Source organism: Tribolium madens, unplaced genomic scaffold (assembly GCF_015345945.1).
Source record: "Tribolium madens isolate multiple individuals breed KSU strain unplaced genomic scaffold, Tmad_KSU_1.1 Scaffold_97;HRSCAF=244;Tcas5.2_LG3a, whole genome shotgun sequence".
Classification (NCBI taxonomy): Eukaryota; Metazoa; Arthropoda; class Insecta; order Coleoptera; family Tenebrionidae; genus Tribolium; species Tribolium madens.
The window spans coordinates 1,727,397-1,754,605 of NW_025401069.1; the positions used below are offsets into that span (position 1 = coordinate 1,727,397).

Genomic DNA, 27,209 nt, shown 5'->3' on the forward strand with positions numbered 1-27,209 from the left:
ATCGTTGGAAAGCCCATAACAAGCGCTTTTCAAAAATGTCATACAACAGCCTATTTGGTAAAGTTATTTTTCCAATTATTCAAAAACGAAGACGTAAAATTTTCATTTTTTTTACTATATTCAAGGGTGGATGGAGGTGTGTCACTTATCATGTCAATTAAATTCCCCCTAGGAACCACCAAAACGGTTTTGAGTGATTATTAATAACTTTTTCAGTTGAGAGAAATTGCCGATTGCAAGTTTTAAAATTGACACAGTGTATATTGTGAAAATTTAAATTTAAATCAAGAATTTTTTATTTTCTAGAGGCGTTCCACCTATCCGGGGACACACTGTACAACAATTAAATTTCTCAAAGTTTATGTACCAATTATAGTTTTGTGGTTATCAATGATACAAAAACTACTTATTTTTTCAAAAAATTATTTTGAATTTTTGTTGCATGTCGTCAAGTTAAACTTCTAAAAACTAACTTTTGTTTTCCAGAAAGTATGGAACTAAAGGTTTTTTTTTAATTTAATTAATTGATGAATAATAAGTGAATAATAATGTAACATTACCCAAAAGTAAAAATTTCTTCGATTTTTTTTGTTTTATTTTTTTTCAGATAGGAACCCCTTATAAGACCTTTTTTACAAAGACCATGATCTAAAAGTATGTATTTACCTTTTATTCAATTTTATTTGAATTTTTTTTATGTAAGTTGGCATTTTGAAAAAAAACAAAACTCAAAAGCAAAAACAAATTTTATTCCAAAAAACGATCAGATTTTGATAGCATTTTTTTAATTCCTTATTAATTATTATTGTCAGAAGACAATGTTTAGTTCCATACTTTATTTTATGCACCTTATATGTCTTTTTCAAGGATGTAAACATAATGAAAAATCAAAATATTAATTTTTATAAATGATTAGTACTAATTAATACAACTGATTTTACTTAAAGTAGGCTCGTAGTTTTATATGAATTACGCTATAGATAAACAAATCACCTTTTTTATTAATGCTAAATAAGTTTTAGTGCATTTTTTTATAAAATTCTAATTCATGCTTTCATTTAAACCTAAATTTATTTTTAGTATCAACAAGAGAAAAGTAGTTTTTTGCAGGTTGGCAAACAGGGTTTTGCTCTATAGTTTGATTATTTGATATAATTTTTGTAGAGTTTTCGTAAAAATATTCATAATTTTGTTTTAAAAAATATAACACTAAATATATATTTTATCATATTTTGGAGTTGATTTTTCTTTAATATAATTTCACAAACCATTTTTTTATTACAGTAACTTCAAGTTTCACCACAAATTTTGTCAAAAAGTAGATTTTGTTTTTTTATTTTTTACACAATAACGATTCATTTTTATTTATTGATATGTTGAGCGTTTCTTGATACAAGGTATTTTTTATTTTACATGTTGTAAAACGCTTAAAACGCTTTATTTCGAAATTTTTTCCTTAGTGAGATTTTTGATCCTTCTGACCAGTCCGACCCTGTCGGCCTTACCTTGAATTTTCCCTCATTTCGTTTTCATTCGAATCAATAATTTGAAACGAACTAGTGGTAGGTCTATGCACTAGCCTTTCAATCGGATATTGAACAAAATTTTCTTTGTAGAGCGGATGCAAGTCGTGGAGTCCTTCAAGTATCAGATGGTCGTCAGGTTTCCCTCTTCTGGTAGGAGAAATATCCTGAAAAACTGAAATTTCAGATGATGGAGAATCGTTTCAGTGCCAATACCTCTCGGAGGTTTTCACACGACCAGAAATCTTTAAATCTGCGAGTATATTCGCTTTTCAGCAATTTGAAAGAGCCCTCTCGCAGTTTCAGGTTGTCACTAGGCCACTCATTTTCTGAAAAAATTGTGATTTTACGAGTTTTCTGGCGGATTTTGCTACCTGATGCTCGTTTCCGGCGATATAACCAAAGTTCGTCGACTGTGGTCCCCGGCGGAAAGCCGGATTTGTGATTTCTTCCGGCCGTGTTGAGATCCGGCTCCGAGGCGGAATTTTTCTTATGGACTTTCCTGCAATTTGCGGTGTTTTAATTTCATTCAATAAAGCTCTATAAATAAACCATGATCACATTAGAAGCACTTATCGCCGCTTCCTGTAACCCTTGCATGTTGCCCCTAATCACGCATCGAAAACTCTTCTACAATTCGAGAAAATTCAATGCGAAAATGATGCACCGACTGAACAGAGGGTTTTAAACAACAAGCAAATTCCGTTGCATGTCAAATGAGTACCAGGCTACAACCGGAACATTGGATTATCCACGGCTCGATTTCCATCCCTTTCGCTTTCACAGTGACAAACGAAATCGGACGGATGTTACGTTTACAAATGTGGATTTTGCAGCAAGTTTTGTCGTGACGTCTCCACACCGACCCCGTGACCCAAATTGGTTCACGAGGAAATTATTTTGGGGTGTGGACAAGGAGAAATTTATCATAATGAGGAAATTTGTTTCCGGTAGGGCACAGTGCACCGGCTCAAGGTTACAGGTTCACCTAAATCACTGGCCCTAATCTAAACTTTGATTGGCTTGGCCTAGGGAAAACAGATCACGTGCACGCAATGCGAGGCGTTAAATGAGGTGAAGGGAAAATTAAGTCGTCTGGGCGAATTGTAAATGAATTAGGTTTATTTTAGTGCCAGAAATAATTATTTTTGTTACAAGGACCTAAGATACCTAAAACTCATCTGCTGTTCCAGACTCGGCTTCGCCTCGTCCGGAATAAACAGCAACGATTCGTCAGCAAAAACAACATTATTTTTTTTAAACTTTCAAAAACACATTCAAACCTCTTATTATGTAGACTAATGTGATGAGAGCAAATATTCCTCAAAAATAGTGATTTTTGGGAACGCATATAAAATAACTTTTTTTTATTTTTATTTATGCTTAAAGCTGCTTATCAATATTTTCATTTGTTTAAAAGGTTTATCATATTTTTATACAGGGTGAATATAAAGTATGGAACCAAGTGGTTTTATTTTTAATCATTTGCATCCAGAAAATAATAATTAATATAAATTAGAGTAATATAAAAAATGTGATCGTATTTTCAGAACGAAATTTTGTTTTGTTTTTGAGTTATGCGATTTTTTTTTTGTCAAAATTGCAATTTATGTGAAATTTTTTTTTTGAAAAAATTAAATATAAAGTGGATAGTTGTAATCCTTAGAGTATAGCTTTTATGAGAAAAATGATTTTATAGTGGGTTGCCATTTAAAAAAAGATAATTTTTTTGTAGAACTCAAAAACAAAAGGAAATTTCGAAAAATTTTATTCTTGTTAAATCATCACATTTTTATTGTACTTTATAACTCATCAATTAGTTTTAAAAAAATAAATAGTTTAAGCAAAAAACGTTTGGTTCCATACTTTTTATTCACCTGGTATGTTTTCCATTGTGTTAACATGCAATAAAGTAATACCGATTCTTTTTATTAAATGATAAAACTTTAACTTTAAAGACGATGAATCAGCATTTTCAGTTTCCACTAAGAATATTACAGTTCAAACGTTTATTTTTCAAATTTGATAAAAAATAAAACAAATCAAATTGAAACAAAAAGAAAAAACGAAGTTTTCGTTAATATAAACATAAATAGATAGAATGGAATTTAGAGCCAGATATTGCATTTTTTTTATTTTTGTTAAAATATTTAATTACACTAAATGATACAATAATTAGAGACTATAATTTAGCAACTTACCACACAATGATATGTATTAAATTCAACAAAAGCTATTAGAACAAGTATAATTTTTGTCCAATTTTTCCGCGTACTTCTGAAAATTCATTAAATGAAAAATGGTCCGAAAAAGTCGATTAAGTTTCCAATTAAAATTTAGATCCAAACAGAAATCAACTACGAAAAACAAAACGAGGTTTTGTTAAAAAATAAGTCTAAAGAAATAAAATAAGACGAATTTAGAGTCTAATTCTGCTATTTCTTGTAAGTATACTCTATAGTCAAAATTTTTTGATAAAAAAATAACTAAATCAAGATGAACAAGCCGTGACTTGACTGATTTCTCATAGAAAATTTACAAAAACCTATATAAAAATAATCGTTAGTATAATTTTCGAGTCGTTTCATATATTCTGAAACTTATGAAGTGAAAAAAGGTGTAAATTTTCTATTTGTTTAGCTTCAAAATAACCAATCTGCTTTTTTAGTTTCTATGTAGAATTTGGATTCTTATTGAAAAATAAGTCAAATAGGAAGAATGTATAAAATAAGACAAATTAAATCTTGATTGTGCGCTTTCTTGTGTAAATTTAGAGTTTAGACAAGCTGAAAATAAGTACCTACCTATAATCTTGTTTTGTTTTATATTTTCAAGAAAGTGCAATTATTTTAAATTTTCTAACTGTTAAACCAAATCGATAAAAACAACGACAAAAAGCGAGATTTTTTTTAAAATATAAACCTAAAGAAATAAAATAGAAAAAATTGAGACCGCCCTGATTCTGTGACTTACCTATTAATTCTTGAATAATCTTTGATAGAAAAAGCTAAAGTAAACGAAGCAAGCCACAAAATCTAGTTAAACAGCTAAATAAGCATAATTCTCATTCAAAAATGAGTAAAACCCCATAGAAATTGAATAAAACAATCTAAATTTTTGTCCGATTAGAGGACTTCTCTCAAAACTTTTTGAAATATGCAGAATTTACTTAAAAACAAATCCAACAACATAACATTGTTAGAGCTGGTTTACAAAATATTTAATTGCAATAATTTGTGGTAATCCTTTTCATACAGGATGAGTATTCTTAATCTCTTTTTCCAGAAAGAACTATTTTAAAAAATTAATTGTAAAATACGTAATTATAATAAAGGAATTAGATTACATGATTGTCTTAAAGAGGAACATGGGTTGCAAATATATGTCAAGTACATGTTCACTAGTATCAGGGGATGTAGCTCAGTGGTAGAGCGTTCGCTTTGCATGTGAAAGGCCCCGGGTTCGATCCCCGGCATCTCCAATTTTTTTTCCATTTCACTACTACTGCATCTACTCCAACTTACGTTTTCATTTTTGTTTTTTATACATCAGAATCCCCATCGACACTTCACTCTCGCCTCAAGCAATTATTTGCAAATTTCCCTCTCCTTATACAGCGGTCAACACCGGTTATTACAGTCACGAAAGCAATAATATCCGAACGCATTTTCTAAATCAACAATAGCGTCACGTCGGAAAAGTAAACGCTTTCCCACAAAGCGAAGCTTTAAGTTGCATTTACCCACATTTGCGCAAAACCCGAAACCTTGAATCAACCTGTAAGAATGTGTGACGACCTAAATTTAGATTATTTCAATGAAAGTTTCAGCAAAGGCTGAAGGGTTGATAAATATCAACGTTCGGGGTAAAGTTCACATGAGCGCTAAATATAAAAGCTCTCTCTTTCTTCACATTAATTCAGTATTCATGAAACGTCGAGAAACGAAACGAATTTAAATTGAATTTCTTTACCTTTTCGCTTTTTATGGATTGTGTAATGAATGAAACAATAATTTGAGTGGGTTTTTATTAAAACTTGTTACATAAAATATATGGAAAATAATACAAAAAAACATCAAAATTCCAAGCCTTTGCCCAACCCGGCCCAATGATCGGGAACTTCCAAAAAATACCGATGCATGGCTTCAATGAATCTCTTTTGGTACTCCTCGGGAGAGACAATCGTAGGTAACTTGCCTTGCCCACCCAAAATCCCACTTTTTTTCACCATAGTTTCAAGTTTCTTATCCCACGTAAACGTTCGAATGTAATCTGAAACAGTAAAACATTGATTTCACAACATACAAAACTTTCCTCACCTATTATCCCAAGAACCAACTCTCGATTTTCCGAATCTAAACCCACCAACAACGAATAGTCCATAACCGACTGTGCTGACAAAAACTCAGTATCATTCTGAATGGCCGCTGTGAGAACGGCCTTCGAGTGGGGCAAAATGTACAAAGGAGCATCACAAGTCACTAAAAAACAACATTTGACAAGGAAAAACCCACGACAAAGTTACTTTTCAAGAGATTTTCGTCCAACAAAACGATTTCCCCTTCTTGATTATCAGGCACGACCAGTCTGTTCCTCATCGAGCCCTTCAAATCGAACTTCTGGGACACAGTTCTCTTGTAAAACAAATTCTCCATAACCAGTAGATTTGTCCTCAACGTAACATTCGAATTATTATTCTTGAAAATAATCTGATAAATCCCTACGATTTTCCCTAAAAGTGTCGGTTGCCCCGTCCCGTAGCACTTTTGCATATAAGTAAAATAATTCGGCGCTGATTCTAGGAACAACTGGACTTCAGACTTCGACATTTCCTTTAAAACAAAGCGATCGTCGGCCGTTTTGGCAAAATTCGACCCCGATTTCCCCCCTCTTGCATTCCACTGCACCGACCTCGCCAACGACCTAATATACCCCTCTTCACCAATCGGCAACACCAACGACCTCAAATTCGCAAACTTCTCAGCGAAGTAAATCCGACAGAAAAAATTACAATGCGTGTCTTGAAATTGCACTTCGATGTGCAGATTTTTCGATTTTTTCACATCTTCTGTCACTTCAACGTTTTGGGGGTTTTCGGACACAGACACGGGCGAATTGAGGTCGTTTTTGTTTCGTAGAAAGCCCAAAAGACCTGATGTTTCATCGTTTTTATCCGCATTTTGGTTCTTGCGCTTGATGACGGGACTAGGAGTTTGTTCAGTGGTTGCTTTTTTCGTTAAATCCTCGAAGGATTTTTTGTAATCGAAAGAATTCAAAGCGTATGCGATTATTGAGCTTGGTTCAGACTCGTAGACGATTATGGGGACTGAAACACCGGTCGGGAGGGTGTAGTGGTCCTGAGTATTGAATGGATTCTACAAATTAAATATTATGTAGTAGCTTACTAATGATTGAATAATTAATAATAAAGTTCACTATTTCCTTCTATTACCGCAAAAAGCAGATTGAAAAAAATGTAATTTTTAAAATAATTGTCTTATAATATACAGGGTGTATCAAAAATAAAAAACACAACCTTAAATAAACTATATACTTTGCCTATTAATGTCCTCTGAATGTTAACACTTTAAAAAAATTATATTCAAAAGTCATAGATAGTATATTCGAGTGTACAGATGTCTCAGGAAAAAGATACAACACATATTTTATTTTTTTATTAAATTTATCAAAATAAATAAAATTCTCATTTATAAAAATAAATCAAATGGAAAGAAGATTCGCAGAAAAATAAGGATTTCGTTAAACTGATGAAATAAGGCGAATTTACAACCCGATTCTGGAACGTCCTGTATAAATTAAAGGATTAAAGGATTGCATTTAAAATTTTACACATAAAATAACTTATTTTTGTGTCAAAAAAAGATTCTCATTGAAAAATAAAGCAAATCGAAAGAAACAATGATTAGAAACAAGGTTTTTGTTACACAATAAAACCAAAACGAATGAAAAAAAAAACGAATTTAAAAAAGTAAAAGCAATTTTTTTGTTAGTTTCTATTTAGAATTGTGCAGTTAAAATGATTCATTTTTTTCAAACTTTAAATGAAAAAGTTCCTTTTAAAAATAAGCCAATTTCTTTTATTAATTTTGATGTTTTCACTTTTTGTTCTTATTTTTTTTAACTAAGATTTTCACTAAAGTCATGGTCAGTTCATATGGTGAAGATTTAATTTATTGCAAAGTTGGCAGCCCCTAGCCCGCCACCTCTAGTGTGTGAGTTGTGTTTATGTTGGCAGCAGAAGTGACTAAATTATGTCAACAATTGCGACAGGCGCAGCTCATGTTATCCTTATTTAAAGTATTCTAATTCTGAAAAAGTCTTTTCAGAATTGTCATTTTTTATAAATATGTCCCTAAAAAAAACAATTAAATGTTTAAAGTCGGATTTACACAACTCAATTTTTACAAATTTTCATAGGGAAGTGGACACTATGAATTGACCGCGACTTTAAGTACTATTAAATAGAATAATCAAAAAAATCTTAAGATTATAATATTTTTTGTTTTTAAGTTTGTTTGTAGAAAGAATTTATAATCTTCTAGATGCAAACACCAAAAAAAAATGTGTTCCATTTACTATTTTTTTAACTTATTTAGCTTGTAACAAACTTTATTTTTTTAAATAGGCATGTATTTTCCTAAAAATCTTCTAAAGTTTGTAGCTATTTTTTTGGAAAGAGAATTTTACGTTTTAGTTATTCTAGTTTTTGTGAAATAATTTCTTAAAACGTTTGCTTTTGGCACAAAACTCAAATTATTAAAAAAGAGCAAAACCGACCAATAAAAGTCAAAAACATCAATACTAAAAGCTACATCAAAAATAAGTTGCTTCATAAAAAAATATTTTGTATTTTAACTCATTTTTGAGACATTTTGTATACTTCAAAAGAAGGTGTTGCAATTTTTAAATATGTATTTTTAACGTTTAAAGGAAAACAACGGACCATTTCTTTGAAACACCCTGTATACATTTTTAGTAAAAATCGAAAAAAATATTTTAGGGTGAAAACTATAGGTATCTTGGCCTGTTTGACGTTGTTCAATTTTCCGTGATTACTCAAACAACCAGTATAAAATATACAGGGTGTGTTCTTAATATTGCGAAAAATTGTAACTGCATATTCTACATCAAAAACCAACACTAATTTGTCAAATAAACGATATTCTTATAAAGCTAAGGCTTCTTATAAAGTCTCATGATTAAAATTACGAGTAAAATCCATTAATTCCTCCAAAACCACTTAAGGCTTTGTAAGCTTCTAAAAGCGCTTATTTTCCGGCAATTACTTTACTTTTACCAGTGGCGTACGCGCACGTCACTGAATATTTTTCTTTTTTTTATTAATGTTATTTTTATTTTTCGATGTAGAATATGTAACAATTTTTCGCTACACAACTTGTATAATTAAAATTACAGTAGTAGTTAATTTACTGACCGGAATTAGCGTGAGGGCACTTGACGAGGGCAAAAGTTGCGATAAGATATTCTTGACCGTTTTCTTATCAGTGTCTTTTTTACAATCATTTTGTTCTTCATTGTGCGACATTACAGTGCCATCTGACTGCGATCTGTGGTGACATTTGGGAGATGAAGAAGTGGTCAACTCACTATCGGCGTCGCTCTGATCCAAACTTTTGATTTTTTTGGTTATGGCAGCACTGTTTGGACTCTCGCTGAATGAAATATCCGTTTCTGATAATATTTTATTTTCGGGTATTGTCGGACTTTCGAGATCGCTGTAAGAAGTCCGGTCTTTCTTTTTGTCGTCTCTCTTACGTGCGCTTTCACATAACCGCAAGTTCCAGTTTTCCACCGTTTCGACAATTAAACGTTTGATTCTGATAAGAGAATCGGAAATTTTCCAATATGTGATATGCAGTTGAGTTTCCTCAAACTGTTTGCTTTCAATCGTTGGTGAGGTTAGTTTTAATTGCACTTCTTCGACTTTTTGTTTAAATTGGGTTTGTTCCTTTAGTAATAACTGTTTTAAATTCCCTAAACCTTCAAGTTCGGCGGGGATACAAGACAATTTTTCTAAAATCAAAGAATAGATTTCGTGGCCTTTTTGGGCCATTGTGCGAATTTCGTCAATCAATTCGGTTTGGTGTTTTTCTATATCATACTGTATGTAGATCACAGGTGGAGGTAGAGAAATATCCCAAACTTGAATGGGAGTATACCTTAAAAATCACAATTAATAAAATCGAATTTTTTACATAGAATTTACTTGAAAGACGCTACAGAATTTTTGTAGCCGAAATACTGGTAATGGTCGTGGTGCAAACTATGACCACAAGGAGTATTCCCTCGTCTGCTATACAACCCACCGTAAAATTTCAACTCTAGATATTTAGCAAAAGAAAAAGACCACGTGTCAGCCGACATGGGAACCACTGGTGACACACTTTGGCACTTAGTGCACCAAGTCCACATGACGATATTTTCGTCGGCAAATTCGTTTTCGAAATTGTTGAGAGAGATACTGACGCAGCCGGCATTGTGAACGAAACGTCGGATATGTTTGAACATTGGAGTATCACAAGGCTTCGATGGACAATTATAAGTCGAACGGAAACAATATCTCTCCAAGAAACAACCCAAGGGAATGTCATTCGAACCGTAGAAATTCATGTTGACGATCCTACAAAGAACACTCTTTAATTAGTATTAAATAATTCGCGATTCAAGCTAAGACTTTTGCGCCCCTAGTAATAAATTCTGAAATCCAATGCGAACGGTGGCACTTTTAAATGGGACGTGAAATCTTTGTTTTATTAAACATTGTGTCCCAAGAAGAGTTATTTCTTTAAAAAATTCGTAACTTCTAACTAGCGGTCCTAGGACGAAACGGTTTGCATAGGCAAATTCTCTGTAACTTTTTACATAATTTTTGATAAAATTGGATTTTTAATTTTTCTGGATATCCGGCGATAACTCCAGAACTATTAGTGGCAGCTCTTTCTATTTGGTGGTGATGTTACCTAATAAAAATAATATTTTTTTCGATATTGCCTTACAATGGGCGTCATTTTGTAGATTTCGCCTTAATCCAATGTTAAATTTTTAAACGGGGTTTTCTTCGAAATTATAAAACTCAAAAAGTCATTAAAAACTGCGTTAGATTACCTACCAAATGGTGTAAGAACGAAGTCGCTTCGGTTACGATTTTAGACACGAAGCTTTTTAAAGTTTTACCCTTGGAAAACTCATAACTAATGGGTTTTTTCCAATATTTCAGAAAGCCTTTTAGATAAAATTACAAAATTTGGTCCAGCTAATAACCTTTATACAGGGTGTTCGGTCCCGGCCGATAACACCTAAATTTCCTTTTTTTTTCTAAAACTAAATTTTTAAATAATACTATTCATTCCTCGCTTTCTTAGTAAATGCATCAATTTTTTTGGCACATCCGGTGTAGCCGAAAATGCTACCAAATTTAGTTTTTCAAATGGAACACCTATGTTTTTTTGCTCAAAACAATAATAATTGGTATGAAAAATATGGTAAACCACTATTTATTACATTTTACTTTACATAATGTACTCAAAAAATAATTTAAATTTTTGAATTTTATTGCAAATTTTGCAACGTAAGGGGATTTTGCTTGTCAAGGTATTCATGCAAAAAGCAATAAGCTTGGATACCGTTTAATTATCAGTTTGACAAAGCCTAATTTGTCAATAAATCTTATTGAGATTTTTAATAATGGATTATAATAATTACGACGAATTGATAGATCAGCTTGAAGTGTTTTTTAAGTCCAATGAAAATAGACGTAAGTTGAAAGACAGTATAGAGAAAAATACTCAAATAAAGTTCACCAAAATCGTTGGAAATTTAGTCGAATTGAAAAACAACTGAGACGAACAGGTTCGCTTCTTAAAACTAAAAAACCTGCGGCTTTTAGTGAAGAACAAGAAAATGGAAATCTGAATGTTCTGTTATCATTCGAAGAAAATCTAAGAGTTTTCATAAGAGAACTCGCTCATCAACTGAAAAATTATATTTGTCAAACCAACAATTTAACTGTATCCAAGCATTTTTTTCACACCGTTCCTTTAAAATTAAAAATCGGGCTATGCGACCAATTTACTTATACAATTCTAAGATTTAAGATGTTTTTTTGATTGCATTGTGTTACGCAAAATCTAATAAATAGTGGTTTATAATATTTTTCATGTCAATTATTATTGTTTGGCGGAAAAAAAACATAGTTGTTCCATTTGAAAAACTAAATTTGGTAGCATTTCCGCCAACACCAGACGTGCTAAAAAAAATTAAGAAAGCTAAGAATGAATATTATTACTTAAATATTTACTTTTTGAAAAAAAGAAGTAAGTTTAGATGTTATCAGCCGGGGCGACTTGAACCGAACACCCTGCATACCTAAACGAATTGCAAGAACAAATCCAAAAAGTCAAAAAGTCGAAATTTTTAATCAGGGGCGTCCTAAACGAGGGAGTGGAGGGTAAAAAGTACCCTAACTATTTTGCCTGTAGTTTCTTGACACTTTTAGCCACAAAAGCTTAAATTCCATAGTTTTTCACAAAAAGGGGTCTCTGCGTTGTTTCTATACAACTTACAGTTTTTAAGTAAAATCAATTTAAAATTTATGTTACAAACCATAACAACATAAAAATTTAAACATAAATTCGTTTTACTCTATACCCCTCCAGTTTAGGTCACCTCTGACTAAAAATTTCGACATTTGACCTTTGAACTTGTTTAGGTGTATACCAAATTTTGTATTTTATTTATTCTGGATGTATTGGAAAAACGCATTAAAAAAGTGCCCCTTTCAGGGGGTGTAGCTCCATTTAAAAGCTTAAATTCTGTCACATCAAAGTATAATTTCATTGAAATTTCATTCAAAATAATTAACTAATTCGACGGTTCCTTAGCTTGAATTTCGAAAAAAATTTCTTTACCTACCAAGGATTCACACAAAACGCTGGTGAATTAGTCGACTCGTGACTAAAACTACAAAATAATACTGAGAGTCTTTGGTGATTGTTGATTTCAAGAACATCGAGTTTATTGTAATAATTCTTGTCCTTGTTTTTTAAAATTTCCTCGTCGAGTTGTACCGGGGGTTTACATAAAATTTCCCGTTTCTCGTAGCTGCCGCCACAAGCACGAAAATGAGCCAATAATGACTGAATCTCATTATTATCAACACTTGTTGTAATCTTTGTAAGTAAAAATGGGTGTAGTGGCTTTACCTATAAAAAAAGGTAATAAAAAAAATTATGGCTTCTTTTCTAACGCACAGATCTCTGTTCGTTTTCTTTCCCATTCTCGGCATTATCCTTAATGACTTTGACCTTAGTCTGATTGGTAAATTGTTCACTAAAATAAATTTCCGTGGGGAAAAACTTCCTCAATTTGCATTTTTTCCCAACTTCTGTCTCCAAATACGGAACCGAAAACATCAAATACGGTGAAATACAAAGAATCGAGTCATCCAAACTTTTTCGAAAACTATTTGAAAATGGCAACTCTGCAACTGCCAACGTTTCCTTTTCTTCTGACACATTCTCAACAAATGACGACTGCAACGGATCTGTAAAATCCTCAACCGTCTCACTACTCATCTTCTTTCCTCCACTGTCATACTTCACAACAGTTGGCAACCGTGGAGAACTCTCCAAATCTTCCAAAAACTCACAATTCGGATTAGGCGGCTGCGCAAACTCATCCATTAAAAACGACTTCTCCAACCGCCAATTATAACTCGCAAACAAACAAAACGATACAACCTTCTCCAATCGCGTAAGCTCTTGTCTAGACCCGCCCCTTAGCAACACGGTCCCGCCCAAATGCACCATGGGTAAACCTTCGAAAAACATCAAGGTTTTGATTCCGCCCCTGTCCACGTTGTAAGTTTTCAAGTAGAATTTTTTACAAGTACCGAGACGAGGGCGCCCGATGTGGGCATCTACCGCTGTGACTAGATCCGCCTCTGTGCAGCGCGCTAATTGGTCCAAAACGCTCTGTTTGACGTTGTGCACCAAGGTGATGCCGTGCTGACGTAACAGATCTTGAGCCAATCGCGAGACGTTTCGGTGGACGAGGACGATGTCTGGTTGGAGGGCGACGATACGGGCGGCCACGTGACGCAAATATTCGTGTTCTTGCATCAGGACCGGCTCGAGGGACATTAAACGGCCCTCGGTGCGTTGATAGACTATTGAACATTGCAAGAGGAGGATTTTAGGATTGTCAATTTCGGTCAACATCCCTTTGTGGGCTACATTTTTCGTAAAAACGATCCCACTTATTAATTTAGTATCGCTTCTGAAACCACCTGACAATTTTTTGAATTTTATATAATGACGAATATCTAAATCTTCAGCGTCGTGGTTTTTATCAGGCCTAATCACATTTATTATCTCATTACATAAAGGAATTATCACGTCAGCCCATGACAATAACAGACCATTTGACGCTAGCAATTGTTTCAATAAACTTTGTTCGTGTTGTTGGTATGCTTCAGTTAAGAGATTATAAGCCAATTTCTCACCGTTTTCTTCGCGCAAAGATGACGCATTGTGCCAACCTAACAACAATAAAGTAGCAAATTTAATTCAAAGAAATTGGGTAAATACCAGCTTCGGGGACAAATTCTCTTTGTTCGGAAGTTCGAACCGTCGTAATGTCGGTCTCACAACAACTAACATCACCAGAATCACCCGATTGAATGCTATAACTTGAGGCTAAAGGTCGTGATAAATACACAGTATTTGCTTCAACGTTCATATCCAACATGTACGAAGACGAGGAAGTCAAAGGGCCACGTTTCTTGATCGAAACTTGTTCGTTATCAGAATCTGCAAATCATAGAGTAAATAAATGTGGAAACAATCACTTTTAAATCCCCATATTTTATTATTCTTTAAAAAAAACATTTTTTCGTTACTCAATTCTACGAAAAATGCAATTTAAGGGTTTAAGGATTGCCTAACCCGAGATGCATTTTTGAATCTTCCCTTTAGTTTAGACCAATAAGAGCGTAAAATTTTCAAATTTGGACAAACATTTGAATATTGTTTATTATTATTGAATTCAAAATCGATTCCTCTTCAAAATACGATAACTTTGTCATTTTTAAATATCCTGAAATCTTTTTTTGACATTCGAAAAATAAAAGTTAAATTGTTCCGTTAGTGTGTTCATAATTCAAAAAAAAAAAAAAAAAAAAATTAAAAACAAACAAAATGGAAAGGAAATGCCACAAACCTAGATTTAGATTTACTTGTTTATTAGTTTTTAACTTAAATTAATTTAATTTAATTGTTTTTTAACATCTTTCATTTCCATGGTCAACTGTGCGAAAACAGCTGCTTTGGCTAATAATGAATTTTCCAAAATATCAACTAAAAGTCAATATAACTTAAAAACTAGGAGTATTAAATTTGGAAATAGAACGCAATGTGTCCCCGAATGGGTGAAACGAAGATAAAAATCCTCGATTTAAATTCACTTTTTTTTAGAGTTCAGCCATGTTTAAAGACTGATTTCTAAAATAATTTTAATTTTAAAGAATCAAGTATGCATCAGTTTATTCTCACCTGAGAATAAAAGAAATAAAAGTTTGGTGCGACGGTTTATATTGTGTTTTTGATTATGACTTGGAAATTTTCAAAAAACCTATTTTCCTGTACAGTGAAAAGTGTCTTTTATGTGGCAAATACGACAAAAAGGTATTAAGTTGTTTAAAATCAACATCTAGGCCTCTCTACCAAATTTCAAAATCAGCGGTCAACTATGATTTTTCAATATTATTTGTAAAAATTTGTAAAAAAATACCTTTTTAATTTTTTTTCTAAATTTTGTGTTATTTTTTATTCATAATAATTAACTGCTAATGTAACTGAAAAATTATAGTGGGCCGATGATTTTAAAATTTGGTATAAAGGCCTAAATGTTGATTTATCGTATTTGCCACATAATTCTGCTCTACAAAAAATAGCAAAAAACAGTTTTTTGAAAATTTCGAAAACAAACGTGACTTTTCAAAACTAAAAATATGTAAGTAATTCGCCTTTAATCAAGCAGGGCTGGACCCAAAAAATAAAAATTCAAATCTACATTTTTTTTTATCTTTCAGAAGAGTCGTTTTACCTATCCAACACAACACAAACACAAAGTAGATTGGTCCAGAATTAAATTCTCCTTCATTTAATAAAAAATAATAATTTTTCCCTATTATGAATACACCAGAGAAAAGATCTCACCTTTCTCATTCAAATATACAAACACAATTTCAAAACATTTAAAAATTAAAAAATTATCGATTTTTGAATAGAAAAGTAAATCTAAAAATTTTCAAAATAATCTAAGAACATATTTGGAAAACGACTAAACTTCTACATAGAAAGGAATGACAAATATTCTAATAAAAAAACTTGAGTAATCCAATCGCAGAAGTTGATACTCACTTCCGATTAACTATACTTAGTTTGTTTTCTGTTAATTTAGACGTAAAAAATGTTTTCGAAAGACAATTAAAAATAAGCTTTTTTTAAATAAAATTGACACATATTTCCTTTTTTTTATAAAAATATATGGTAAGTTAAGTTAAGCACCTTGCGAATTAAAAACCGCGGAATTTTAACACAAAAAAATTTGAGACTAAAAAATAAACCAAATTACTCTTATTCTCAATTTTAGAATAACCGAAGTTATAGAGATTTAAAAGTGACCGTATTGGCGCTCCAAAATACCAGTGGTGCTCGATTCCTGTGGGATTTGTTGCACCCAAATGGGTTCTTCTTGATTAGGAACTTCGAAATAATTATGATTGAGAACTTCCGGTGTGACAAAACTACCAGGCTTGTAGAGGGCATAACCATCGACGAAAGAACAAGGATCTGAGACACACTCGATGTAGCCCCCTTCGAGCAACGCTTGACTTATTGCAGCCGCTTGAACCCGACTATTGGCTTTTTGTTGACAAATCAACCAATCAACTAATTCCGAGCCCAAAAAACAGTCAGTGTAAGTCCTCAAACGGTACCTGTGGGTTCCCAAGGGAATCCCAGTTGTAGTTCGACAAATTTCCTCAAAGAGAGCGCGCAACGATACCGAGTTTTGCAACGCTTTACATTTTTCTTCTGTAGTGAGATACATACTAGACTGTCTAAAAATCAAAATTAACACTTTAAAACAAAGTGGGTTGATACCCACCCCGATGCAAATTTCTCCTCCTGGTACCCCACGGATATTTTCCGGCGTAGAATATTCCCGACTTCGACCGAGTCCTTATTCAGATTTTGTATATTGTCTTGCGTTGTTGGTGAGAGGACAGCGTTGCCGAATTTGCTTTGTAAATTCTCTTGAAGAAGCTTCAAATCGGCGGTTAGGTCAGCCCCCACGTCTGACGATTGTAAATACGACAAGACAACTTTGCAACAATACGTGCAAACCCTCAAATCGCCAGTACATCCGAAAATTTTGCCGGGAATTTGCTGATTGCAGCATTGCGAGCAGAAAATTTGGCCACACACGCGGCAGTGGTGTCGGCGTCTGAACGTCGTGAATTTTTCGCAGCATTGGTAACACTCTTTGCTTACCGAATCCGGCATCCAATACTGTTTCAATTCGGTGTCTGAGTAGTCTTGAAGGTTCTGGAAACAGAGGGATAAAAGGGGCTAGTGAACGACTACCGAAAATACCGTGCTTTTTAACGCCAATAAATTACTGATTCGTTTCAGAACATTGGGGAGGCTTCGCCCCTCGTTCACGTCCACGTGAAAGGGGGTTGTAGACGAATCCGACGACGCGTCAATTGCCCATGTCGGTAAAGACTCCTGAGACATGTTATCCGAATTCGGGGTTGAACCCGAGCTTTGTTCTTCCGTATTTGGACCTTTATTAAATTTGAAAATCTTCGTGATAAACTGGCCCACAGTTTGGGGCTTTTCTTCGGTTTGAATGGGGGCGAATTCGGTCAATTTGGTGGGGGATTGCAGATTCTTGCTCATTTTGGCCACAACTCACACCGATCACATTTTAATAACAATAAATTAATAAATATTACAATTAAAAGTCAGCTGACTTGTATTTACAACCTATAAATTACAACATCTGTCAACTGTCAATTGTCTGTCACTAATGATAAAAAAATATCTATATCTGTTTTTAAGTGATAAAAATATATTGATAATAATAATAATGTGATAAATAATTATCAGTGATAATTAATTGATGAGGTTTTAATGCCAAATTGTTGTGTTTTTATGTGTCCTTGTGGTTTCCTCAAGGCCATTGCAGCAAACCTCCACGAGAGGCCGCAAGTATTGCCAGTTTCACCAACCATTCTCACATTCATTCTTTGTTTAATCGTGTGTGTTAAACAAAGATAGCATATAATAATTTGTTGGTGGAATTGTTAAAAGTGGGGCTTTGCGTCCCCCTTGAGTCTGTTCCGCAAGTGTCATTTTTGTTGTAGATGTGTCAGGTTGTGTTTTTACGTTGAGTGTTATAAATAACCGAATCGTCAACAAAGTGATGTGTTTTCAGTGTCGTGTGAAACAAGTGTGTGAATAATGACCGATTTGATCGTTTCTCGTGGTGATACTTTTCCGCGAGCCTTTTTGGACACGTATCGTGCGAGCCGGACCAGTGAGCAATTGTACAATGACTTAAAATCGAGCAAAAGCGACGAATTAGTTCTGCAAAATCCGGCCGACATTCCGATTGCACCGGAAATCCATCATGGGCACTCGGAGAATCTGTTGGATGCGTCTGGGTGTTTGTCTCCGACTGAGAATGACTTCTTGGAGTCTCCGGAGATGATCTTGAGGAGTAACAGGAGGAAGGTCAGGCCGGATTACGACAGGGTTGATCCAGAAGATAGTATCAGGGATATCGTCACAGGAAATGATTTTTACAGGTATTGTTTACTTGACATTATTATCCAATTTATCTTCGCCAGAGATTGATGATGGCTTAATAAGTCCATTAATGTGGATTATGCAATAAATAAAAAATGAATGCCATGGTTTTGTTCTCCACAACATGCAAAATGTGATACTTTTTAACACATCAAACTTTTCAAAACAAGTTGTGAAAAGTAACATTTCTGGCAAATTTTGAGTTATCACAACCACCCCTAAAACTCACTTATTTCTGGTATAAATAACGTTTCCCTCCCTGTATGACAAAAGCTTTAGAAATAGGGTGGTGTTGGCTTTCTTGATAATGATAAATGTTGACTAAATTTGATTAATTTTGCTAGTAATTTTCTAGAATTAAGATGCAGGAATATGTTGATTAAATGAACAATGAGAGTTTTTAATTGATGTTTTCTTGTATTTTTCTTATAATTGTATTTAAATCAGTGTGTTTTGTTATAAACAAATGGGAAATCTGGGACACGTAAAAATGTCTAAATAATAGTTAATTTTTTATCACCTGTAATACCACCAAGGTCGATGAATACATCTTGTAGTAACTTTAAATTTAATTTGGTTTTTCCTCATGTTTGGAAAGCGAAATATTGATCGTAAACGGCGGCAGATGTGCCTCTGATTTTGCTGAGATTTGTGAAAAATAGGTTCTTTAATAAATCAGGTCTAAGAACTCTAAGACACAAAATTATCTTTTTGTTCTGTCAGAGACAGCAGTGAGGTTTGCTGAAGAATTATGAAAATCTCTTTGATTTCTTTTGAAGAAATATCTGTGTCGGTTCCAGTTGATTGAACTTTGTAGATCGTCTTAAAAAACTTGGAAACCTATTTCCAACATTGATTAAATCTACTACTAACTGAGCTAGACGTAGAAACTATGTTTTTCATACAGTTTATTATTATATCACATAAAACCTAATCATTTACAGAGAAATTAGTTTTTTTATCAATTCTTATCTTGTTTTCTGTCAATCTCTTTTTAAAGATTTTTCCTTCAAGTAAATTGATTCTCTGAAATTCGTTCAACAAGGTGTTTTAATTTCCGTGTTAGATAACTTATCAGCTCGTAGCGTTACATAATAAAGCTCGGTGTAATTTATCATCCAGACTCGTCAGTTTTTAGAACGCATAAAATTTTTCTTAAAATATGCATCACTGATTCATTTAAGGATTCACTTGTCAAGTGTGACTGATTTTAAATACCTAATCATAGCATTTTGTAATTGATACTTCAGTCCGATTTGAAGACTATACGACTTCCTTATGGCAAGTTCATCCGGGTGAAATTTCATTTCACCGTAAAACAATTTTTTTTTTGGAACAAAACACGTTTTTAATGAATTTTGAACAAATACATAGATCCTTTATAAATAAGAATGTTTGCATCCCACAATGAGCAAAAATTAGTTTCTACATTTAAAAGTCTAACAATACCCTAATGATTCATTATTTCCTGTACATAACTTGATCAAATGGATATAGTTATTGTTTCATTTTTATTTTTAATTGTGACATGTGTATACATGCTTAATTTTCCAGACAAGTTTGTGCATGACATTATTATCTTTTTTAATTTTGGTTTCATGATAGTCATTCATGTATCAAGGGAATAAACAACTGTTTTAATCCCGAAAATGTAGGTAATGCCAGGGGCGACCGAAGAGAGCCGAGGGCATTTTCATTTGAGGGATTAACAATGTTCATTCCAGAGATACGTGTAAAACTTTCCTCTCAACAGACTAAATTAATAAGAAAATGATAAATTTGTCAAAATATTCAGTTTATTCAATTGCAATTCTAAAAATAAAAATATTTTACATATTTTATTGTCGAGTGAATAAAGTACCAGATTGTTAGTCAAAAACAAGGGAATAAAGCTGTTGAGAGCAAATTATGTTTTAATAATGAGATTGATTTTGTCATATGATTAAATAATTGTGCCAGCGAAGTGGACTTAATTAAGAAATAAAATTCGAGTCTTTGCTTGATTCAAGTTTTCCAGTTTTTGAATTGTTTTCTAAAAGTACGTCTTTTGGTTCCAGTACCTAACAAAATTTGAGATAGACAAATGGTGACATTTCCAATTTCTTGAATCAAGGTAAAGACTCAAGTTTAATTTGTTAAAGTCGACTTCTATGAAACATTTGTTTAATCATATTTCAGATTATAAAAACTGGAAAAAAGGGAAATTTTATTTTATGAGAACATACATGGTGAAGAAAAAGCCCAAAACCTAGCGTTTTTTTTTAAACATTTGTCTTCAATACTCGTATAAAAAATGTGATCGTGTTTTGAAAATGAAATTTTGTTTTGTTTTTGAGTTGTTTTTCTTCAAAATAGCAACTTAAATGGAATTTTTTTCTACAAAAAGTGAATAAAATGTAGAAACTTGTAATCGTCAGATCATGCCTTTGTAAGAAAACAGTTGTATAGTGAAAAAGATTAAAAATTTTCTCGAAATTTTTGGAACTCAAAACAAAAAAAAATCTTGAAATTTTATTCTTGAGAAACTCTACATTTTTATAGTAGTTTATCATTCATAAATTATTTTTTTTTTTAAATAAATAGGCAAAAAACGTTTAGTTCCATACTCTGTTCACCTGGTAAGAACATATAAAATAAAAAAAATCTGATCTTATACAGTTTGTGAAATATTCTAACAATTTGGATGTACATTTCTAGACTGTAGAATTCTAAAATTCATAATTCTTAAACCTATAATTGTAGAAAAAATTAAAAATGATAGATTTTCAGGATTCTGCTTTTTTAGAATTCTCTTAATTATTGTTTAATGCGATTTGTGTTTGTTTTTTTATAGTTGAAGTTTAAGAAACATTTTTAAATCTTAGTTTTTATTTAGTTTAGTTACAAGTTGTTTTATTTTTAAATTAATTTTTTTGTAATTTAATTTCTAACAATCTAAATTCAAACGTTCCTAAATCTAATTGCACTGCTAAAGGCCTAGGGCAAGAAATTTTAACTTCCACCATTAAAAAAATATGTTAGATATTTCGTCGTAGTAAATTTTACAGCAAGGTGAGAGATTGTATGTAAAATATCAGAACAGAAATGACGACATACGAGTATCTATCGAATGCACATGACGTAAGCCTGTATTTTTAACGAAGAAAAACATTGATTTTACAAAAAAGTAAACCAAATGCTGTGAAACTGTGACATGTTATATCACGGAAGTTAATTATTTATCGACATTCCCAATGTTCTGTTATTAGAAGTTCTCTAGGAAGTGTTTTGTTTCCAGATTCGTGCTTTTCAAAAAACACTACGATAAGTATGTCCACCTGTCGCAAAAGTACGAAGAAGCCAGGAACATCGCCTATTATCTTGAGGAGAAATACCATGAAGTCAAGGTAAGTCGGTTTTAAAATATTTCAAGGTCTTTACGATTTTTTTGGATTTTATTTCAGATGGAAAGGGATGATCTCATACAACAGAGAGACATGCTGAGCAAAAGACTGGAATCGAACGAAAGTTTATTGAGGGAGAAAGAAGACGAGGTTTTTCTTCAGTTTGAACGAGTGGTTTATTTGGAGGAACAGTGCGATAAGGTAGATGAGAAGGGGAAGAATTATTTGTGTTCGTAGCACTTTTCCAATTAATTATTTAATAGTTGGCATTAGAATTTCAACATAATAGCAAACTTTCACTGCTTGCCCATTATAAAGCGGATTTTTTAACGTTTTGATCGATCTCTTCCCGTGTCCAACGGATACTTCCTTATTGCGAATGACACGAACTTTGATATCGAAACTTTCTTCGGACTCGTTTTATTATTAGGTGTGATTTTGCATTGACGTTAGGAATTTTTGTTAGCATTTTTTAGAATTCGAATCAAGTTGTGCCACCATGACCTTGTGGCTATGCTATCTACTAAAAACGAGTTTAAATACCTCCGGAGGATTTGTTTCATAACGTTATTGGTAAACATTGCATTTACATAAATTCGCCCGAGGGATTTTTATCCCAAGTGAAAAAAGTTTTTGCATTATTTATGAATTTAGCAATTTTAATTAAATTGTCGATTTCGGCAAACTCTCGTCAAGTCGAAGAAGTCGGTGAAATTTTTTAATAGTGATTTTAATGAATGATAATGATTTTAATGAACATCCATTTGGGTAGAACCTTTCCTAATAATAAACGGGTGTTTTAAAAAATCGCCACTTTCATTTTCGTCTCAACTTTTGCTAACAGTTTTTCTCTTCAGCTGAAAGCAGAAAAAGAAAAATTCCATCAGCAAAAACTGGCAATCGAAAAGGAGAAAGAAGCCGCCTACAGATTAGTAAGTCGTACGATTACTCAAATGAATGAATTAACAATTTTTTTGAACAACAGCTGACAGAACAGGCCCGCGAATCAGAACATACACGTCGGAAACTGGAAAGGGCGCGTCAGGAAGTATTTCATCACATGACAAGAATGAAATATGAAAAAGAAAGCTTGGAAAGAGAGGTAAAAGAGTAATTAAATGATTTTTGTTAATGCGTGCTTTCACTGTCTTGTCATCGTCGACAGAACGATCAACTGAAAGAGGCCTTAGAAGCGGAACGCAAAGGTATGAGGAAGTATCTAAACCAGATGCATCAAAGGAAAAAACAAGTGGACAGTCTGGAAGGACAGGTAAAAAAACACCAATTTCACAATAATTATCCGACACGAGAATATGCAGTTACATAAACGACGCGTTAATAAGGGCAAGGCTGGAAGCAGGTCACACTATTAAGATGCGATTCTTTGCTTTCACCGGATTGTTCTATGAAACATTTCTGGGGCATTTCTGTTTTGGTAATCTGTTACATCCTGAATTTTTTTACTAAATGAAAAGTTTTCGGTGTAGCGTGACTCCCGGTTTTTACTATACAGGTTTGTGGTCTGATCAAGAGTGTTTTCTCTGCTTAGTCCGGCCATCATATAAAAAACAAACAATATTCTCGCACCAATTTTTTGGGTTGGATTTTAACTAATTCAAAATGTAAAGATTAAAACTGGTTTAGATTTTATGTAAAATATACATATCTCTTAGTTTTTACTGACGAAACTTGTGTCTTTATTTAAAAAAAAAAAAAAACATAGATGGCTTTGTTAGTGAAAGTTAAGTTGACAACACTGAATAATTAAGAGGCAATTGTAACAAAAAAGTATATTGGCCACACTGGATTATTGATATTATTGACTAACTGTGATGTTTGTATTTGATTGCCAATGTTGCCAAATTAGGATTTCACTTGATGAAAAAAATTATCATGATTATTCATGATATACAGCACAGCCTCTTTGATAAATAGAGAACTTCGTTTTCGTATGACCGTTTGCGACATGAAGCTTCGAAACTTTTTAAAAAATAGAGGGCGTTACATTATATTATATCATCATGCGATGATATATTCAAATTACTAACTTCACTTTGCGTCATTAGTGTCACTACTGTCACAACGGTTAATTCGACATTTACAATTTAATGTCACAGCTTCCTATCTTATTATAATTTTAAACCGTAGTTAATCAAAAACTCGTAAGGTGTCGCCCTATTTAGTGCGCGGTTTGATTTTGCAGCTTATCCAAAAAAAAATCCTGTCTGGACCGGCCATTTAAAAACGAAGTACTCTATCCATCAAAGAGGTTAGGTTTTACAGTCACAAAAAATGTTATCAACTTAATTTAATTTTTAAGTGATAGAAATGAATGAGAATTTTGACCGACGAGTGTGCTTGCGCACGAGTGGAACACTTCTCACGAGTTTCATAATGGCATTTCGATCACGTGTGATATACGACGTTTTATCTTACAGGTGCAACTATCCAAAAAATGAAGTTTCATTCAAGTAAAATATTCACCTATAAAAATATAATAGTAAATATAATAGAAAAAAATAATATAATAGTCAAATTTACTCACTTGTGAGTGCTTTATCTCACTTGTGAATAATATTTGATTTCTATCACCGAAATGGTCTAAGGTACCTCAAAAACTCAACCTGTAAGGTAAAATTCCTTAAATATATTTTCATAATTTAATTGAAAATTTCTTGTACAAAATATTATAATGATTATGAGATAATAAAATGCTTTTGGGAGTTGGGATAAGGAATATATATTTTTCTTCAGATGTAATAAAGTTGATGGAAAAATATAATGTTATATGCTGTAAATGACTGTAATTTTTTACCTCAACTTGGTGGCAAATTTTAGTTTGGCAACCTTGACTTTCAAATTCAAACGTCAAACTTTTATAGGTAGTTGTCATTCATTTGCGATAGTCAACTGCTGATTTAGCCATCACCTGAAAAATTTTGACATAACAAAATAGAAGGATTACCAATAATTCAATGTTGCCAATACATTTTTGTCACAAACATTAGAAATCACCCGGTATAAAAATTAACACAAAAACAAAATAAATGTTGGATGAAAAAGCTTATAAGCTTATTTGGTTTAGAACAAAAAACTAAAACTGAATCAAATTGATTACAAATGAATGACAGTAGAGAAAGAAGATTTAAATAATGCAATAAGAAATGAAACAAGAGGGACACAAATATAAATTGTACGGCTCCAAAAGAAATAAAACTCTATTATTAATTAACATTTCAATTAAAATAAATTTCATGTTTAATCGTTGTTAATTATTGTAGGCATTTAGGAATTTAATATTTTCCTGATTTCATTACTTTTAAAAAATTTGTGGCGAAAGTTTACACATATTTTTGTACAGAAACAGTTAAAAAATATAATCTTTGTCAATCTTTTGATAACTAAAATCATGCAAAATATTTGTGTCAGTAATGAAAAAATATTTGCGCTTTTATTTGTTTAATAGTCAAATAACTAGAAAAAATGTCAAAAACAAAATTGTCAACGGAAGTAGTGAATACAATTTTTTTCCAAAAATACTGTTCAGTGATTTATTTATTAGTCATCAGACGCGTTTCGTCATTTTTAATTTCTCATTACTCATCTGTGAACCAGGTTAAAATTCAAAGTCGGTGCTAGAATTGAAATTGGATTGTTAACATTGTTTTCCACACTAGGGAGCCGTTATGTCGTGAATATTAAAATGTTATGTGGTTGCGTTCTGTGATAGACAACCTTTGAATTATTAATGTTTAGTCTAAAAATTTGAATCGAAATACCTAAAAACGTGTAACCTACAAATACCGTGGAAAAGCAAGTCGTGATCTGCCAAGTCAGTGTTTAGTTTTTAAAAAAATATAAATAATAAAAAAAGTGTGCCAACCAATTTTTTCTCTCGTTTATTTATTCCGTCTTTCACCTTGTTTCCAAGCCACCCACACCAATTTCCATTTCTCACCGACCTTGCGTGTAAATGAATAATGATCACTGTCATAAACATGCAATTATATTTTTTTTCCACAGCTCACGGATCGTCAGAACACGCCGTTGGCTTCCCAATACCAAAAGGCCCTCCAACATCTCGCCACGTGTAAGAAATGTTCGGTCTGCTCTTACGCTAAAACGACATACAGGAAGAACAGTCGCAAATACGAGTAAATAAATATGAAAGCTTGCGAATTGAGTCGATTTTAAAAATTAATTTTGCAGTCGCAAGCTTTTGGGTTGTCTCCAAACGCCCTTTATGGAAATGCGCAACATGATAAAGCCGCCTCCTTCGCCCATCCACGGCGAAGGCGAGAGTCTCTCCGAGTGGTTTTGCCATCTCAACACCCCCAATCCTAGCGAATGTTCCTCGTTGAGTGTCCCATTTGCGGAGTTGGCGATCACGTACATGGACGACACGTCGGATACGTCGTCGCAGTGTCTCCGAGACCACGACGTGGACGATTCGTCGAGTCAAGCGGCTTGTAATAGCGGCAAAGGTAAATAAAATTAATAATCCACCAAAAGTCGGGATCGATAAATAGTGACCTTCATTCGGTCTCACATTTTTTGTTCATTTTGTTGCAGGTTTCGGAAGCGATTCAGGTTTTTCATCCGATATTTGCGGCGATTTTAAAAGTAACGCAACAACGCCAAAAGAGAAGTTTAGTCCGAACGGAACTTTGGACGAAGCGGACTGTGCCAAATTAACTCGTACAAGATGGACCGCGTCGTTTAGGAAGTTAATCAATCGTATTAGAAAGTAGACTGATTTTAAAAAAAGCACAAATTGACAACAATAGTAGGTGTTGATGGATTATAAGACTTGAGCTGATCGAATATCAAATGTTTTTTCGAAATTTATTATACTACAATCACGTTTGTGTCTAATTAAATACGTATCTCCTGTTTTTTCATGTAACAGATTTTCGTAGGGGAATTATATAATACTCCGCCCGTAGGCTCCGACATTTTATAGTTAATGTTAAAAGTGAATGTTAAAAATATATACAAAGTGAAACACCTATTTCTACTTTGTTAGAAAATGAAATGATTTTAAAAATTTGTTAAACCAAATTGAGTATTGCGTGCTACTTTAAAGTATTAAAGTGTTTGTTCTTGCCTTTTTACATATTGATTGAAAATTTAAATGTTTTTAAGTGCCGTCCAAGTATTTTTAAAGCAGTTTATGATCTTAAGAATTACTTTTTTGTTTAATTGGTGGCAGTCTTTTAGTTTTAATGACTATTTATTTCAACCATTCCAATATTACATAAGTTGTAGAAATTTATTAAGTGTGAACTTATTACTGCATCTAACGTTTTTCTGATGCAGATTGGCAGCATTTGTGATAAAATAAAAGAATTTGTCTGAAAAAAAGTTTTCTTACCTTTCCTAAA

At 32.8% G+C, this 27,209-nt stretch overlaps 3 protein-coding genes and 1 non-coding gene across 4 annotated transcripts in view; 2 read left to right on the top strand and 2 right to left on the bottom strand.

Moving 5' to 3' along the window:
- LOC123014660 overlaps positions 1-5,176 on the bottom strand; it is an 11,027-nt gene extending 5,851 nt beyond the window's left edge. Inside the window, exons 1-4 of the mRNA XM_044413881.1 lie at positions 5,048-5,176; positions 1,898-2,025; positions 1,740-1,852; positions 1,506-1,690 (exon numbers count right to left, since the gene is read on the bottom strand). Coding sequence (XP_044269816.1) covers positions 1,506-1,690; positions 1,740-1,852; positions 1,898-2,025; positions 5,048-5,055 — 434 coding nt within the window. The 5' untranslated portion in view covers positions 5,056-5,176. The remainder of the gene's footprint in view (positions 1-1,505; positions 1,691-1,739; positions 1,853-1,897; positions 2,026-5,047) is intronic.
- Positions 4,933-5,004, top strand: Trnaa-ugc. Its single transcript has one exon. It is a non-coding gene; the product is annotated as a tRNA-Ala (tRNA).
- Positions 5,177-5,536: 360 nt separating the features above from the next.
- Positions 5,537-17,630, bottom strand: LOC123015219 (1-phosphatidylinositol 3-phosphate 5-kinase). The gene is made up of 11 exons (XM_044414833.1): positions 17,222-17,630; positions 16,734-17,173; positions 16,271-16,686; positions 14,153-14,374; positions 12,815-14,103; positions 12,477-12,766; positions 9,772-10,185; positions 8,980-9,724; positions 6,049-6,898; positions 5,843-6,004; positions 5,537-5,795 (listed from the first exon to the last, which is right to left on the bottom strand). The coding sequence occupies exons 1-11, from the start codon at positions 17,528-17,530 to the stop codon at positions 5,599-5,601; spliced, it is 5,334 nt and encodes a 1,777-aa protein (XP_044270768.1). The 5' UTR covers positions 17,531-17,630; the 3' UTR covers positions 5,537-5,598.
- Positions 17,631-17,946: 316 nt separating this feature from the next.
- LOC123015220 lies at positions 17,947-27,189 on the top strand. Its single transcript, XM_044414834.1, has 9 exons — positions 17,947-18,441; positions 21,720-21,828; positions 21,886-22,026; positions 22,683-22,757; positions 22,811-22,927; positions 22,991-23,095; positions 25,849-25,979; positions 26,035-26,309; positions 26,398-27,189. The coding sequence occupies exons 1-9, from the start codon at positions 18,095-18,097 to the stop codon at positions 26,574-26,576; spliced, it is 1,479 nt and encodes a 492-aa protein (XP_044270769.1). The 5' UTR covers positions 17,947-18,094; the 3' UTR covers positions 26,577-27,189.
- Positions 27,190-27,209: the final 20 nt, after the last annotated feature.